Source organism: Pyrgilauda ruficollis, unplaced genomic scaffold (genome assembly GCF_017590135.1).
Source record: "Pyrgilauda ruficollis isolate IOZ18807 unplaced genomic scaffold, ASM1759013v1 scaffold48, whole genome shotgun sequence".
Taxonomy (NCBI): domain Eukaryota; kingdom Metazoa; phylum Chordata; class Aves; order Passeriformes; family Passeridae; genus Pyrgilauda; species Pyrgilauda ruficollis.
The window spans coordinates 1126110-1140506 of record NW_024526377.1 but is presented as its reverse complement, the minus strand read 5'-3'; the positions used below and the strand labels follow the sequence as shown (position 1 = coordinate 1140506).

Sequence of the window (14397 nt, the reverse complement as noted above, 5' to 3'; positions counted from 1 at the left end):
ATTTTTTTTCTGAAAGCCTTTAATTCTGAGCTGGCTGCTTGCCTTGGCCACACCAACAATGAAAAAAATCTCACAGACACCAACCTTGTTTCCTGCAGCCTGGGATTCGGCCCCCGCCGCCCCTGGCGCCGCTCCCGCGCCCGGCCCCGACCTCCCGCTCGTCCCCGTGCCCGCCAAGCGGCCCCGCCATGACCTGCCGGGGGCGCCGGGCACGGGCGGCGCAGGGGGGCAGCCTGCGGCCGGAGCTCTGCTGCAGGCGGTAACGGGGGAACGTGAGGGCAGGGTGGGAGGAGAGCCGGGTGGGATGGAGGGGTGAGGGGAGAGGGCCGGGGGTGGCTCCAGTAGGAGGGAATGGCCATGAGGGTGTTGGAGCTGGGCACTGCTGAGGCACCTCCTGGGCTGCGTGCGGGTCTGGGCCCCTCGGGTCCGATGGGGCTGGAGCGGCTCCGTGGAGTGGGCTGGGAAGGGTCTGGAGCTTTACTGCAGTGTGGATGCTTTTAACCAATAGGCTGTTATGACATGTGCACACATATGCTTCTGTTATAACATTAAACTTATTCTATACAATTACAGCCTTACATTATAAACCCTTCACCATCTTATCAGTACAGTTTGACACTTAAGGCATATTCTTATTTATAACTACAGAAGCATAAGTTTATTATTTTTCTTTTTAATTTCTGCATCTTTTGTTTTCACATCAATCCAAGCCCCTTCCAAGGCTGCAAATCAAACTTTCCTGTGTCTGTGGCAGTCTCTGTCTTCCACTGGTGCAAGCTGTGACAGCCCTGTATCCCTGTCACACGGCTTCCAAGTTCTGCAGAAATGCAGTTTTTAATGCTTAGGCTTGCTGAAGCAAAGATTTTTTTCTTAATAAATTCACCTTAACCAAGATCCCTGAAGCTCCTTTGCCCTGGGGCTCACCTGATGCTTTGCCACTGCTGGGAATTGTCCCAGCTGGACCCAGCAGTGGGGATGGTCCATCCTGCACTTTGCTGGAACCCCAGAGATCAGCTCCATCTTTCTGGTCAGAAATCAGAGTTTCTTTCTGGATTAGCAAAGCATGTGAAAACTATTCCTGAAATCTGGGCTGGCCCCTTTTTCTTTCTCCTGTAATCTCCTGTACTGATTCCTTTTTCCCTCTCCTGAAATCTGTGCTGGCCTCTTCTTCCCTCCATTCATTCCTGTGCTCTAAACACAGCAGATTCAATGTTTTTTATAAAGATCTCCAGATCTGATGTTTTTTATGAGACCTACAAAGTGATTTCAGGAGAAGAGGCTGGGTCTCTGCCAATATCTCTGCAGTGTTTTTATTGTTAAATGTCTGTGCCCACCTCTTACAAGTGCCACGTTTCTTTCCAGCTGTGGGATATCAGGAAAAAAGCTGCTGTCCAGACATTCCAGAACACCTACCAGGTCCTGGCTGTCACCTTCAATGACACCAGTGACCAGATCATCTCTGGAGGCATCGACAATGACATCAAGGTAGGACCCTGTGTCCCTTTCCCTCCTGTCACACCTTGTGTTGGTCAAGGACAGCTGTGGGTGCTGCCTGCTGAATTTTACATCCCAACCCCCCTGGGCCTGCTGTGTCTGTCCCTGCTGGTGGTACAGGGCCAGTAAAGTGGCAGGGAGCAGTGACAGCCTGGCAGTGACAGACTGGCATTCGGGTGTCCCAGCACTGCTGTCACCTGCCAGAGCCAGCATGGAGTGCTGGCTGTGCTGGCAGCCTGGGACAGAGCCATGTGTGAGGTAAGCTGAGGAGAACGTGGTGACACGTCCCCTCTGTGCCCTCTGCCCCAGTTTCAGCTCCCCTGGCACCTGATGGTGTGGAAAGTTCTTATTTAACAGTGAGCTCAGCGTTTCATTCAGCTGATTGCCCTGGGGGCTGCAGGGCTCAGCTGTCCCCATGGCCTCAGCCTGTCCCCAGCCTGTCACAGCCAGAGCTGGTGTGACACTGGCACCAAAACTGCCTTCAGCCTGCCAGAGCTGTCCCCAACCTGTCACAGCCAGTGCTCAGTGTGGCACTGCCACCAGAGCTGTCATCAGCCCCTGCTCCAGCCTGTCCCCAGCCTGTCACAGCCAGTGCTCAGTGTGGCGCTGCCACCAGAGCTGTCATCAGTCTGCCAGAGCTGTCCCCAGCCTGTCACAGCCAGAGCTTGGTGTGGCACTGCCACCAAAACTGCCCTCAGCCTGCCAGAGCTGTCTCCAGCCCGTCACAGCCAATGCTCAATGTGGCACTGCCACCAGAGCCCTTCTCAGCCTGTCACAGCCAGAGCTCAATGTGGCACTGCCACCAGAGCTGCTCCCACTGCCCCTCTTTGGGAAGAACAGCCTTCTGTGTTCTGTGGGAATTGGGGAGCTCCTGCTCTGTGCCAGGGGGAGTTGGAGGATTTTGGGGCCAGTTCAGGAGGAATTCTGCAGGCCTGGGGCTGCTGGCATTGAACTCCTTGGAGGTTAAATGTATTCACTTAGAAATGTTCTAAAAGGCAAATTCTGTCTTTTAGAAACCCATAAACTTCCAGCCTCATGTTTTCCTAGAATCATGGAGTGGTTTGGATGGAAAGGATGAAGCATCATCTCACTGCACCCCTGCCATGGCAGGGACACCTCCCACTGTCCCAGGTGCTCCCAGCCCCAATGTCCAGCCTGGCCTTGGGCACTGCCAGGGATCCAGGGGCAGCCACAGCTGCTCTGGCAATTCCAGCCCAGCCCCTCCCCAGCCTGCCAGGGAACAATTCCCAATTCCCAATATCCCATCCAGCCCTGCCCTCTGGCAGTGGTGTCCTGGGCACGGGGGCTTTGCCAGGGCTGCCTGTCCCTGTCCCCCTCAGCTGCTGGCTCTGCTTCTGTTGCAGTTCGGATCTGGGACGTCAGGCCCTTCGCCCCCAAGGAGAGATGTGTGAAGATTTTCCAGGGAAATGTCCATAATTTTGAAAAGGTGAGTGTGCTCCACTCCTTGTTCAATTCCCTCTGCTATTAACTTTTCTCTAAATTGTTTTTTTTCAATTCAAGCTTAGGCCAGAAAGGCTTTAATAAGAACTCAAAGAAATATGAATCCACAAAGTGGGTTCCAATTAAAGCCTCAGTAACAAGATTTCTTTGCTCAGTTCATTTGTAATTAGTTGTAAATTAAGTATTTTCTACACTTACCATCTACTTTGTGTAAAATAACAAGGCTGTTTCCAGCAATAAAATAAAATCTGTAATTACCATCTCCTCTTCCAAGGGAGATCATTAAAGTGGTGCTGGTTAAAGTCTCGTGGTGATTTGAGTTCAAGGAGAAGGGGGAAACTAAATAGGTCTGTGCATGTTCTTTTGTTTTAGAACCTTCTGAGGTGCTCCTGGTCCCCAGATGGCAGCAAAATTGCAGGGGGCTCTGCTGACAGGTGAGTTGCCCCTGCATTCCTCTGTCCCCAGCAACCCCTGGTGGATTTGCAGCGTTCCTGGATCAGAATCTGCAGGCTCAGGGTTGTGTGTAGAGGTGGGAAATCCCAAACAGCCCTCGGGGAGTTTTCCTGGTTTCACCAGGGATGTGTTTCTGCTGCTTTGGGGTCTGTGGAGGAGCATCTGACTTGTAAAATCTGGTTATTATTGTCAAAAGCTGGCTGAGGCTCTGCCCTGTCCCACCACAGGATCCCCCAGCAGGTGACAGGGACATCTTTGCCACTGGCTTGGACCTCTTGGTGTCCTGGCAGAAGCTTGGGGGGGTCTTTGAGAGCAGGGTCTGTGTGTGGGGTTGGAGGATGAGGAGCATGAATCCCAGTTAAATTCCTGCATGGTGGGATTCCAGGGATCATTAATGACTCCTCCTTTAATTAAGGAGAAAAAAATCAATTGGCACATCTCAGACTTGTAAATGAAAGATTCTGTGAAGTGAGCTGAGGAGTGGAAAGGGCAGAGGGAGGAAGGTCCCTGTGAAGGACGCCGATGTCTCCTGGAGCAAATCCAGGCCCAAATCCAGTGCCAGGGAGACAGGAATTCCTGCAGGCCAGGGGCCAGGGCATGGAGCAGCAGTAATCACCAGATTAATGAGCTTCTGATAGCAGAGACAGAACTTGAGCTCTCCCTGTCCAGATTTCATGGGGCAGCTGTCCCAGCATGAGCTGGGGCTGTGACTGTCCCCAGCCCTGCTGGGCTCTGAGTGGGGAGGGAGGATTCCTGCCTGGGAGAGAGCAGCTCCTGTCTTGGGAAAGCAGCTCCTGCCCTGGGGGAGAGCAGCAATTCCTGCCTGGATCCCTGTGGCCAGGCTGAGCCCTGCTCTGGGCAGCTGTGCTTGGAGTTTGGGTCACTTGGTTCATTCTGCAGGTGCTGCTGGAGCTCTGGCAGCTCCTGGGGCTCCCAGCAGAGCTTCCCACAGCAGACTCAGGGATTTTGGGCTTGGTTTCCCTCACTCTGAGACAGTTTTTAAGAGAAGTGTGAGAGCTGGGCTGTGCCTGGTGCCCCCAGGGGAGGATCCTGGGGGTTTCTCAACGCAGGTAGGGGCTCAGGCAGGGTGGGTGAGGCCTGGCAGAGGGTGATCAAAGGGCTCAGCATGATCCCATCACTCCCTAATACATGCTGGCAAGTGGCTAACGTGGCACAACAGGAAGAAATCCATCTTTAGAGCTGCTGGCTGGGAGGGGCTGCAGTGCAGCAGGGGCTGGGGGGCTGTGGGCTCCTCACTGCCAGCCCAAGGGGATGCCTGGATGTGCACAGAGTGTTTGGGAGGGTGAGACCCCTCCTCCCCATTCCCAGTGCTGATTTGCTCCCTTTCCCTGCACTATCAAGGATTTTTTTTGGTCTCACAGCTTTCAAATCCATCTCTGTGCCCTGAGGGTTGAGGTGCACTGTTGGCAGTGATGTTTTTGCCACTCTTGACTCCTCCCTGCTCAGCCTCTGCTCTCCTGGGCCTGTCAGCAGCATTTTTCTCCTGGGAAGTTCCTGTTTATCCTCACAAAGATCATTCCAGCCAGCTGCAGAACCACCTGGGGTTTTGCACAGGTGTTTTGCTGGCCCATGCCTGTCCTCACCAGGACTCTGTTGCAGGTTTGTGTACGTGTGGGACACCACCTCCAGGAGGATCCTGTACAAGCTGCCTGGCCATGCTGGCTCTGTCAATGAGCTGGCCTTCCACCCTGAGGAACCCATCAGTAAGTGCTCCCCACCTCCCAGGGCAGCAGCTCCAGGGCTCACTGAGCTGCTGATCCTCTGGGAAGAGGCCCCAAGATTGCCAGAGTGGCTCAGAGTCCAATTATCAGATTTAGGGGTGGCAGAGCCTTGTTTGCTCATCTGCAGTTGGGTGGGGGCAACCTGGGCTGAGCACAGGGACTCTGGGACTGGGCTGGGGACACCCAGAGGGCAGCAGGGTGGCTCTTGCTGTGGGCTGGGGGTGGCTGCCACTGCCCAGGGGCCATAAGGAATGGGTTTGGAATAGCTGGGATGCCAGGGGTGTAACCATGTGTGGTGATTCCATGAGGACATGGATCACCTGGGAGCCTGGGGGGTCCTAACTGCCCCAAAAGCTGTAGGGAGCCAATCAGAGAATCACAAAATCACAATCCCAGAATGGTTTGGAAGGGGCCTTAAATCCCATCCCATCCCCCCCCTGCCAGGGAACAATTCCTTCTCAAAACCCCACCCAAAGGAAGCTCTTGGTGCAGGGGATTTGGGCCCTGTTCTGGAGGTGGCACCACACTCAGAGCTGGCTGATGCAAAGCTTGTGGTGGCTTTTCAGAGCCATTTAAAGCTGGGACCAGGTTCCATTCCCATCTCCTGCTCCAGCATAGGCTGGGCAGGACTGCAGGGTGCTGTGTTTCCATGGAAACGCTCACCTTGGCCTGGTCAGCAGCCAAAACGCACCAGCAGTCAACCCCAAAGGCAAGGCAAGGGACAGGGAGCTGTGGGTAGGCTGGGGCTGTGCTGGAGGAGCAAAGCCAGCTCCTCTCTGACTGTGGGGTCCTGTGCTCAGCTCCTCTTGGGTCATCAATCACTGGGCTTCAAATAACAATTTAAAAACTCTTCCTAAAAACCCATTGAGTCATGTAGCTGCTGGCTGGGAGCTCCTGGGGTTGTTAATCCATAAATCACTGCAGGATTCTCACCTGCACGGGCAGCCAGGCTGTGCAGGGTGACAAACACTGGGCTGGGAATTGGTGCAGAAACCCCCAGAGCTCTCCTAGACAGGGATGAAACCACTGTTGGTGACTTTTGGGTCATTCTTGTGAATTCCCTGAAGAGGAGAAGGGTCTGGAGCCCCAGGAGAGGCTGAGGGAGCTGGGAAGGAGCTCAGCCTGGAGAAGAGGAGGCTCAGGGGGGACCTTGTGGCTCTGCACAACTCCTGACAGGAGGGGACAGCCGGGGGGGTCGGGCTGTGCTCCAGGGAACAGGGACAGGAGGAGAGGTAACGGCGTCAGGCTGGGCCAGGGCAGGCGCAGGGTGGATTTTTGGGAAGAATTCTCCATGGAAAGGGCTGTCCAGCCCTGGCACAGCTGCCCAGGGCAGGGGTGGATCCCTATCCCTGAAGGGATTTAACAGCCCTGTGGATGTGGCACTAGGCAACATGGGCAGGGCTGGGTTAAAGGTTGGACTCGATGATCTCAGAGGGCTTTTCCAGCCTTGATGGTTTTATAATTCCACCAAGACATTGGAATCTGGCCCTTCTGACCCGTTTCCAGCTGGCCAGCCCTGCTGGTGGAGTCCCTTTCCCTGGAGTTGTTCAGAGGACCTGGGGATGTGGCACTGGTGGACAAGGGTGACCCTGGGGTGCTGCCAGGCTGGCACTTGGGTTTGATGGTCTCGGGGATGTTCCCCAAGCTCAGGGGTCCCGTGGCTGTGGCTCAGGGCTGGTGGGAGCTGGGAACCATTGGCTTCTCCCTGTTCCCAGGGAATGCTGTCCTGGGGACACTTCCCTGGCCAGCTGTGCCCTCTAGTGGCACTGGGCGCTGGCAGAGCCCGGGCTGGAGCTCAGCCCTCCCCAGGATGGAAACCCCACCTCGGGAGCCTTGCAGGGCTGTTCATCCACCTCCCCTTCCCCTCCCAGCTCAGCCGTGCCCAGCAGCTCGGGGACAGGGGGTGGCAGCCCCCAGCACAGCCTGGGCTTGGTGGCACAGCTCTGTTCATGGCTGGCTTGGGAAGCAACTGAAACCTGGCTTAAAAAAATGAGGAGTTTGGGCTGTGTTCTTAGGAGGGTCTCAAACCACTGGGGGCATTTTTGTATTCTATTGCAGTTTTTATATTATATTTTAATTTTTGTATTCTGTTGCGAGTTTTATATTCTATTTTGGTTTTTGTATTCTATTTTGTTTTCCATATTTTAATTTCGGTATTCTATTTCAGTTTTTATATTTTAATTTTTGAATTCCATTGCAGTTTTCATATTCTAGTTTAATTTTTGTATTCTATTTCAGTTTTTATATTTCAAATTTTTTATTCTATTGCAGTTTTTATATTCTATTTTAATTTTTTATTCTGTTTTAATTTTTATTTTCTGTTTTAATTTTTGCATTCTATTTCAGTTTTTCTATTCTGTTTTAATTTCTTTATTCCTTTCTTTCCTTGCCCCTCAGTTCTCTCTGCATCCAGTGACAAAAGGCTCTACATGGGGGAGATCCAGTGAGGCCCACGAGGAGCTGCTGGGATCTGTGCCTCAGGGTGCTGGGTCTGCGGGAGCTGGATGGATTCCCCTCCCAGTGGAGCAGCTGACAGCAGCTCAGTGTGACAGCCCCCCAGTGCAGGCTGTCCCCTCTCCACATCTCACTGGGCAGCTTTTTCCACCTCCCCTTTCTTTGGGGAGGCAGGAAAACTTGGAATTGAAAGGAATTTTGTTTTGGCTGTGCCACTGACAACGAAACCCTTCTCCAGATCCCTTGAAATTGAGAACTTTTGGTTCAGTTCCACACGTGGCCTGTATATTCCATGTCCTGTTTCCTTAGGAGTTTTGTTTTTTTTTTTTTTTATACAGTTAAAACTGCAATAAATGGCTTTTTTACACAGCTCAGTGCCTGGGGTTCATTGCTTTGTGTCTTGGTTTGAACAGACAGGTGTCTGCTGAGGAAGGCAGGAGCCTCCCCTGAAATGGAAAATGTAAACCCCCTCCCTCTGAATTACTGTAATTTTGACATTTAAGGGCTCTCAGGTAAAGATGTGGGAGCAGGAATAACAGTTCTTTACTAGGAAAACTGAAAATACAAATGCAATAATAAAACAAAAAAACCCCAAAGCACTGACAGTAAAAGCTGACCCCCTGTGTGTCAGGGTGGTGGCACAGCCCCATCCCACGGTGGCTCAGCCCTCCTTCATCAGACAGGAACAGAACACACTGCCATTTCCAACCTGAGACACTTTGGTTGTTTTTCTGTTCTCCAGTTTTAAATCCAGGTCCTCACCTGTAGATAACCAGGGAAATCATTGAGGTGGAATGATGGAATCATTGGTGGGATGACTGAACTCATGGAATGGTTGGGGTTGGAAGGGACCTTAAATCCCACCCAGTGCCACCCCTGCCATGGCAGGGACACCTCCCAGTGTCCCAGGTGCTCCCAGCCCCAATGTCCAGCCTGGCCTTGGGCACTGCCAGGGATCCAGGGGCAGCCACAGCTGCTCTGGCAATTCCAGCCCAGCCCCTCCCCAGCCTGCCAGGGAACAATTCCCAATTCCCAAGATCCCATCCAGCTCTGCCCTCTGGCAGTGGCAGCCATTCCCTGTGTCCTGTCCCTCCATCCTTGTCCCCAGTCCCTCTCTGAAATCCAGGGAGGGTTCTCCAGGTCCTGGCAGGTGCCCACATCCCCCTCCCATCCTTCCCCTGACCCCAGGGGCAATGGCAGGCAAGATCCCGTGGGAATGGCTGCTGCAGCCCTGGGGCTGTCCCTGGAGTTGTCCCTGGTCCCCTGGGGTGTCCCATGGTTCCTGCCCTCAGTGGATGAGTGGCAGCAGCCCTCAGGGAGGTGCTGGACAGGCCCGGGCAGATCCATCTCCAGATCCCCATGGATGAGCAGCTCCAGGCAGACAAAGCCCTCCCTGGAGAGGGGCAGGCAGGGCTAGAGGCACAGGAGGGTTATTTTACTTACTTTTTAAAGATTTTATTTAGTTTTATTACTTTATTTACTTTTATTTATTTTATTTATTATTATTATTTTATTTATTTTATTATTTCTTTATTATTTCTTTATTTTATTATTTTAGGGGGTTTTTTACTGCCAGGAGGGACCCTGGGCACTCCTCGTGCCCAAGGCTGAGCCCCTTCCTCTTCCCCTGGCTGGGGAGGGGCTGCCCCACAGATTTAAGGTTTAATTAGAGCCTGTTATAATCCCAAGGATTTATGGGTTTATTTGGATCTACACCTATGTGCCAGAGGAGAGAGACCCTGGGAGCTGATCTGTGACAGCAATCCTGAGCCTTACTGAGTCCTGCTTCTTTAAAGAACCAAAAAAGGGTTTTGTTCCTAATTCCCATTCCAGGAACCAGCAGGGAACTGAGGGAAGGGGCATCATTGCTCCCCTGCCCTGAGTTCTGGGCAGTCCTGGGGCTCCTGGTGCCAGGCAGTGAGGGCTGGATGGATCCACACCCCACCCTGGGGTACCTGGGTGTCACCCTGCTGTCACCCCCTGTGCCTGGACACCCCCCATGGCCTGGGCACAAGGGACACAGAGCCGTGACCCAGATCGGGAAATGATCCGGATTAAGGGGAAATAAATCCCTGGAACCAGGGAGCAGAGGGGTGGAGAGATAGACCTGGATGGACAGGGCCTGACCTGGATGGACAGAGCCTGGCCTGGATGGACAGAGCCTGATCTGGATGGACAGAGCCGGCCTGGATGGACAGAGCCTGACCCTGGATGGACAGAGCCAGGACTGGACAGCTCCGTGGGCACTCCCTGCCCATGCCCAGCTGCCCCTGGCACACTGCCCCCAGCAGTGAGCATCCAGCCCAGGTCCCTGTGCCTATCCCAGCGCTGTGACCATTCCCCAGTGCCAAGGAATTAAATAATAATTTATAATAAGGAAATAACCCTTTGTTCCTGGTGGGCAGTGAGGAGGGACACACAGGTGGGGCAGCTCAAGGTTTCATAGATCATTGCAGTCAGGGTTGGACAATGCCCACCCCTTGGACCATGTGTCCATGTCTCAGCCCCTGGGAGGGAGGGGAGTTGGTTTGGGAGAAGCTGGAACCCACCTTGGAGGGCTGGAACCCACCTTGGAGAGCTGGAACCCACCTTGGAGAGCTGGAACCCACCACAGAGAGCTGGAACCCACCTTGGAGGGCTGGAACCCACCTTGGAGGGCTGGCACCGATCACCCCAGAGGTGCTAAGGCCAGCATGGCCACCACTGCCACCACCCCTTGGGGACAGGACAATGCCCTGTGCTGGGCAGCAGAGAATCCAGAGGGATTTGGGGCCAGTCCCCCTCATTCCTGCTTGTGCCCAGCTGCATCCAGGGGCATTTGGGACCAGTTTCCCCCATTTCCACTGCTTCTCAACAGCATCCAGGGGCATTTGGGGCCAGTCCCCCTGTTCCCACTGGTTCCAGGGCAGCCCAGGGCTCTCCTGGCTCTCATCCCACAGCGGATCCAAGCCAGCCCTGGGCCATGGCAGCAGCAAAGCATTCGAGCTTCATCTGAGCGCAGAGAAAATTGTTTCCTTAAACAGGTTTATTCCTCCGAGGGAGGTATTTGCTTGAGAGATTTCCACTGGAAATTAAATCTTTCCCGGGATCCGGATAAACAGCCCCAGTTCCACGGAGCTGGGCTGCCGGGGGGGGGGCTGATCCCCAGCCTCCAGTGGGGACTGGGGGGCTGGGAGTGACCCTGAGGTGGCCCTGGGATGTGTCCCCATCCCTGTCCCCGTCCCCATCCCGGTTCTTGACCCTTTGGCAATGCCAGCACCCCCAAGAGATCCCGGGGGGAGATGGAGGCAGCACCCAGAGCTCCAGGGGTGCAGGGGGATGGATCCAGCACCCCGCTCTGGGGTCAGTGGGGACATCCCGGGACATCCCGGCTCAGGCAAAGGCAGCTCCAGCCCTGCCCCCTCTCAGTCCCTGCCTGTCCTTCCTGCAGCTTTTCCCTTCCTTTCCCCACCTTTTCCCACTGCTGCTCCCTAATGAATTCAGAGAGTTCCAACGATGATTTCTGAGAGAATGGAAAACAATTATTTGCTCTGGTGGGGAATAGATGCTGTTTAGTCTGCATTTAATGGAAAGCTAATTAAATTACATGAGCAAGTGAATAGAAATTTTTTGTTAATTATGAATCTTGCGAGCTACAAAGGCGAAATGATGATGATGGAGCCTGTGATGTGCTGCCCTTCTCCCCAGCACAGAGATAAGATGACAACAGGGAAGGAATGGTGGGAGCTCACTTTAACTCATCCACCAATTCTCCAACAGCCGCCTGAGCCCGATCCATTACCTGGGATCCACAGAGCTGAGGGTGACTGGCAGCTGGGGGCTAATTATCTTCCAATTGGGGAAAGGTTGTTTAAATAAATGTGTGTTTTTTCCTGGAGGTGGCTGGGGAAGTCACAGACTCACGGAATCCCAGAGGGGTTTGGTTGTAGGGATGTAAATCTCATCCCATTTCACCCCTTCCCACTATCCCTGGGTGCTCCAAGCCCTGTCCAGCCTGGGGCTGGGCTGGACCAGAGCCCAGGGTTGGGGCAGCCCTGATCCTGGGCCTGGGACATCCCTGGAGTCAGGGCTGGAGCAGTCTTGAGCCCAGGGATGGAATATCCTTGACCCCAGGGCCAGGATATCCCTTACCCCAGGGCTGGAGCATCCTTGACCCCACAACCACGGCCTCTATGGCCCTGAGGTTGGAGCATCCCTTACCCCAGGGCCTCTACAGCCCCAGGGATGGAGCATTCCTGATCCTGGGTCTGGGACATCCCTGGATCCAGGGCTGGAGCATCCCTGACCCCAGGACTGGGGCATTTCTGACCCCGGGGATGGACCATCCCTCACCCTGGGGCTGGAGCATTCCTGACCCCAAGCCGGGGTATCCTTTACCCCAGGGCTGGGCCATCCCTGGACCCAAAGCTGGAGCATCCCTGGCTCTGGGACTGGGATGTCCCTGTCCCCAGGCTGCTCCAGTCCTGCCCAGACAAAAAACTAGCTTTGGTGTAAAAATATCAGTTTAGCGAAAAAACCTGATTTCTGATGTTCTGTTTATACCCCTGGCAGGGAGAACTCTCTCTGGCATAAAGATACAGATGGTTTTTGACTTCAAACACTTGGGTTTAGTGGAAAGAGAGGGTTTTGTGTACCTGGGGAAGAGATCCCATCTGGCTGCTCCTGCCCTGGGGATGCAGAGCTCAGCTGGGTCAGATCCAGCCCCTGCCAGAGCCAGGTGGCCATGGGGGACAGGGGACATCCCTGTCACCCCACCATGGCCTGTGGGGTGGCAGAGAAATGGAGTCTCAGCCTTGATGGGGGCATTCCTCTCCCTTCTCCATCCCACAGGAGATTTGGGATGAGGTTCTGACCCCTCCAGGGGTGTTGGGGAAACTGAGGCACAACAGGGCTTGGTGGGAGCACAACTGGGATCAGAGCACAGCCTGATGGCTCCCTCCCATTTCCCATCCCCCCAGTTAATTACACGACCCCTTTTTGGATTTCCTCCTGATATTTTCTCTGTAATTTTGGCCATTGGGGTTTTTTCTTGCACATAAACCACAGGATGGGGGGTGTGGAGTGGCAGGTTCTGAGCAGAGCAAAGCACAAAGCCCTGGGCTCTCCCGGATGAAGTTGTCTCCCCTCCTTCCAGGGAAGCTCCATGACAGGGTTTATTGACCTTTTTTTAATCTAAAATTGATTCTTTTCAAAACTCCGCCTGCTTGGGAGCCAGGCAGGATCTCAACACCATTGGATGGGAATTTATGATTTTCCATCAGAGCATTTTGCCTTTCCCTGGTGTTTTTGGGGGCTGCAGGAGGGCTGAGCTGGGCAGATTTGCATGGCCATGGCCAAGAAGATGCTGTGGGGTGCGTTGGTCCTTATAATTTCGGACCTGTGAGGTGATCCCAACCCCTTTGCTCCGAATTTCTGCTGTGGTTAATCCCAGAGGAGCCCAAAAGCTGAATCCTGGAGTTGTGGCTCCTCATGAGCCTGGGACAAAACGGGATGAAGGTGATGGGGTGAAAACCTCTCCCAGGTGAAAACCCACAGATCCTGGAGCCAGGAAAGCTGGGAGGGATGGCCCAGCCCACAGAGGGGGTGTCCCAGCTCCACAGCTGGGATCCTTGGCAGCCTGCAGGGAGGTGTGGGAATACTCAGGGCTGATGGAGGTCACTCAGCCAGGCCAGGGTGGAATAAACCACGTCTGAGTCTGCTCCTGCTCCCAGGAGCCCGGTTCAGAGCATCCCTAGAGGAACCCGCTGCATCTTTGCACTGAATACACAAAAGCCAAGCGTTTCCTGCAAAGCCCTGTCCTTCAGCCACACACGAGCCTCCCCAAATGCTCCCGGGAGCACAGAACAGCCCCGGGGGGGGGCGGGGAGAGAAATCCCCATCTGATGAAGGAGATGCTGAGGATGAAGGAGAAGCTCCAGGTGTGGGAGGTGCTGCAGGCTGGTCCCAGCAGCGCACAGGGATGAGCCCTGGCAAGCTTGGATGGGCTTGGACCACACACACAAATGCAGCTTCATCCCTCGGTTGCTGTGTGGATGCTCTGACACCTAAGGCTGTGTGGGGTGGGTTTAGGAGATGCTTCCTTCTGAACATCGGCACTGAGGATTAAGAAATCGTGGAAATTAAAAGCAGCAAACTGTTTCCAAGTGCTTCTGCCAGGCGGCATTTGAACCAGAGGTTTCTAAAGCGCTGGGAAAGCAGCATCCCGGTGATTACTCGCGCTCTGCGATCTCCCTGAAGGTGTGCTGTGAAAACAGAACAAAGGCGAGCGGGTGGGTAGCGGTGAGGGGCCGTGCCAGCCCTGTCTGCACCCACCTCTCTGCCCAGGCACTCTGCCCCCGGCCGGCACTCGCCCCTGGCCCCAGCCGCGCGTGCCGAGCGGGACTCTGCGGAGCGGGGCTCTGCGGGGGGATGTGGGGCGCTCCCGCCGAGCTCGGCCATCTGTCCTCCCCGCAAGCCCAGCTGCTGCGCTGGCATGGCCACGCCAGGGGAGGTGGCGGGGTCCCTGTGCTGCGGGTCCAGGCGCCGCCCAAGGGCCGCAGGGTCGGGGGATGCGGGGGGGATACGGGGGGAGCATCTCGCAGCCCTTCCCCAGGGTCTCACCCTGCCGCACCTGGCTCCGGAGGCGAAAAGAGAATAACAAAAATCTGCGATTTAAAAGACAAACGCTGATGATTAAGGATAAGGATAAGGATAAGGCCAGGCGGGAGCCGTGGTGCGGCGGAGGGGCCGCGCTGCCCGCGCCCCCGGAGGCCGCCAAGGGCTCGGCGCGGCGCGGCGTGCCCGCCCGCCCCCC

At 54.7% G+C, this 14397-nt stretch overlaps 1 protein-coding gene across 1 annotated transcript; it reads left to right on the top strand.

Annotated features, from left to right (window-relative positions):
- Positions 1–58: 58 nt before the first annotated feature.
- Positions 59–7966, top strand: SNRNP40 (small nuclear ribonucleoprotein U5 subunit 40). Its single transcript, XM_041479134.1, has 7 exons — positions 59–312; positions 958–1027; positions 1363–1495; positions 2781–2941; positions 3328–3389; positions 5029–5132; positions 7548–7966. Exons 1-7 carry the CDS (start codon positions 59–61, stop codon positions 7595–7597), a joined length of 834 nt encoding a protein of 277 aa, XP_041335068.1. The 3' UTR covers positions 7598–7966.
- Positions 7967–14397: the final 6431 nt, after the last annotated feature.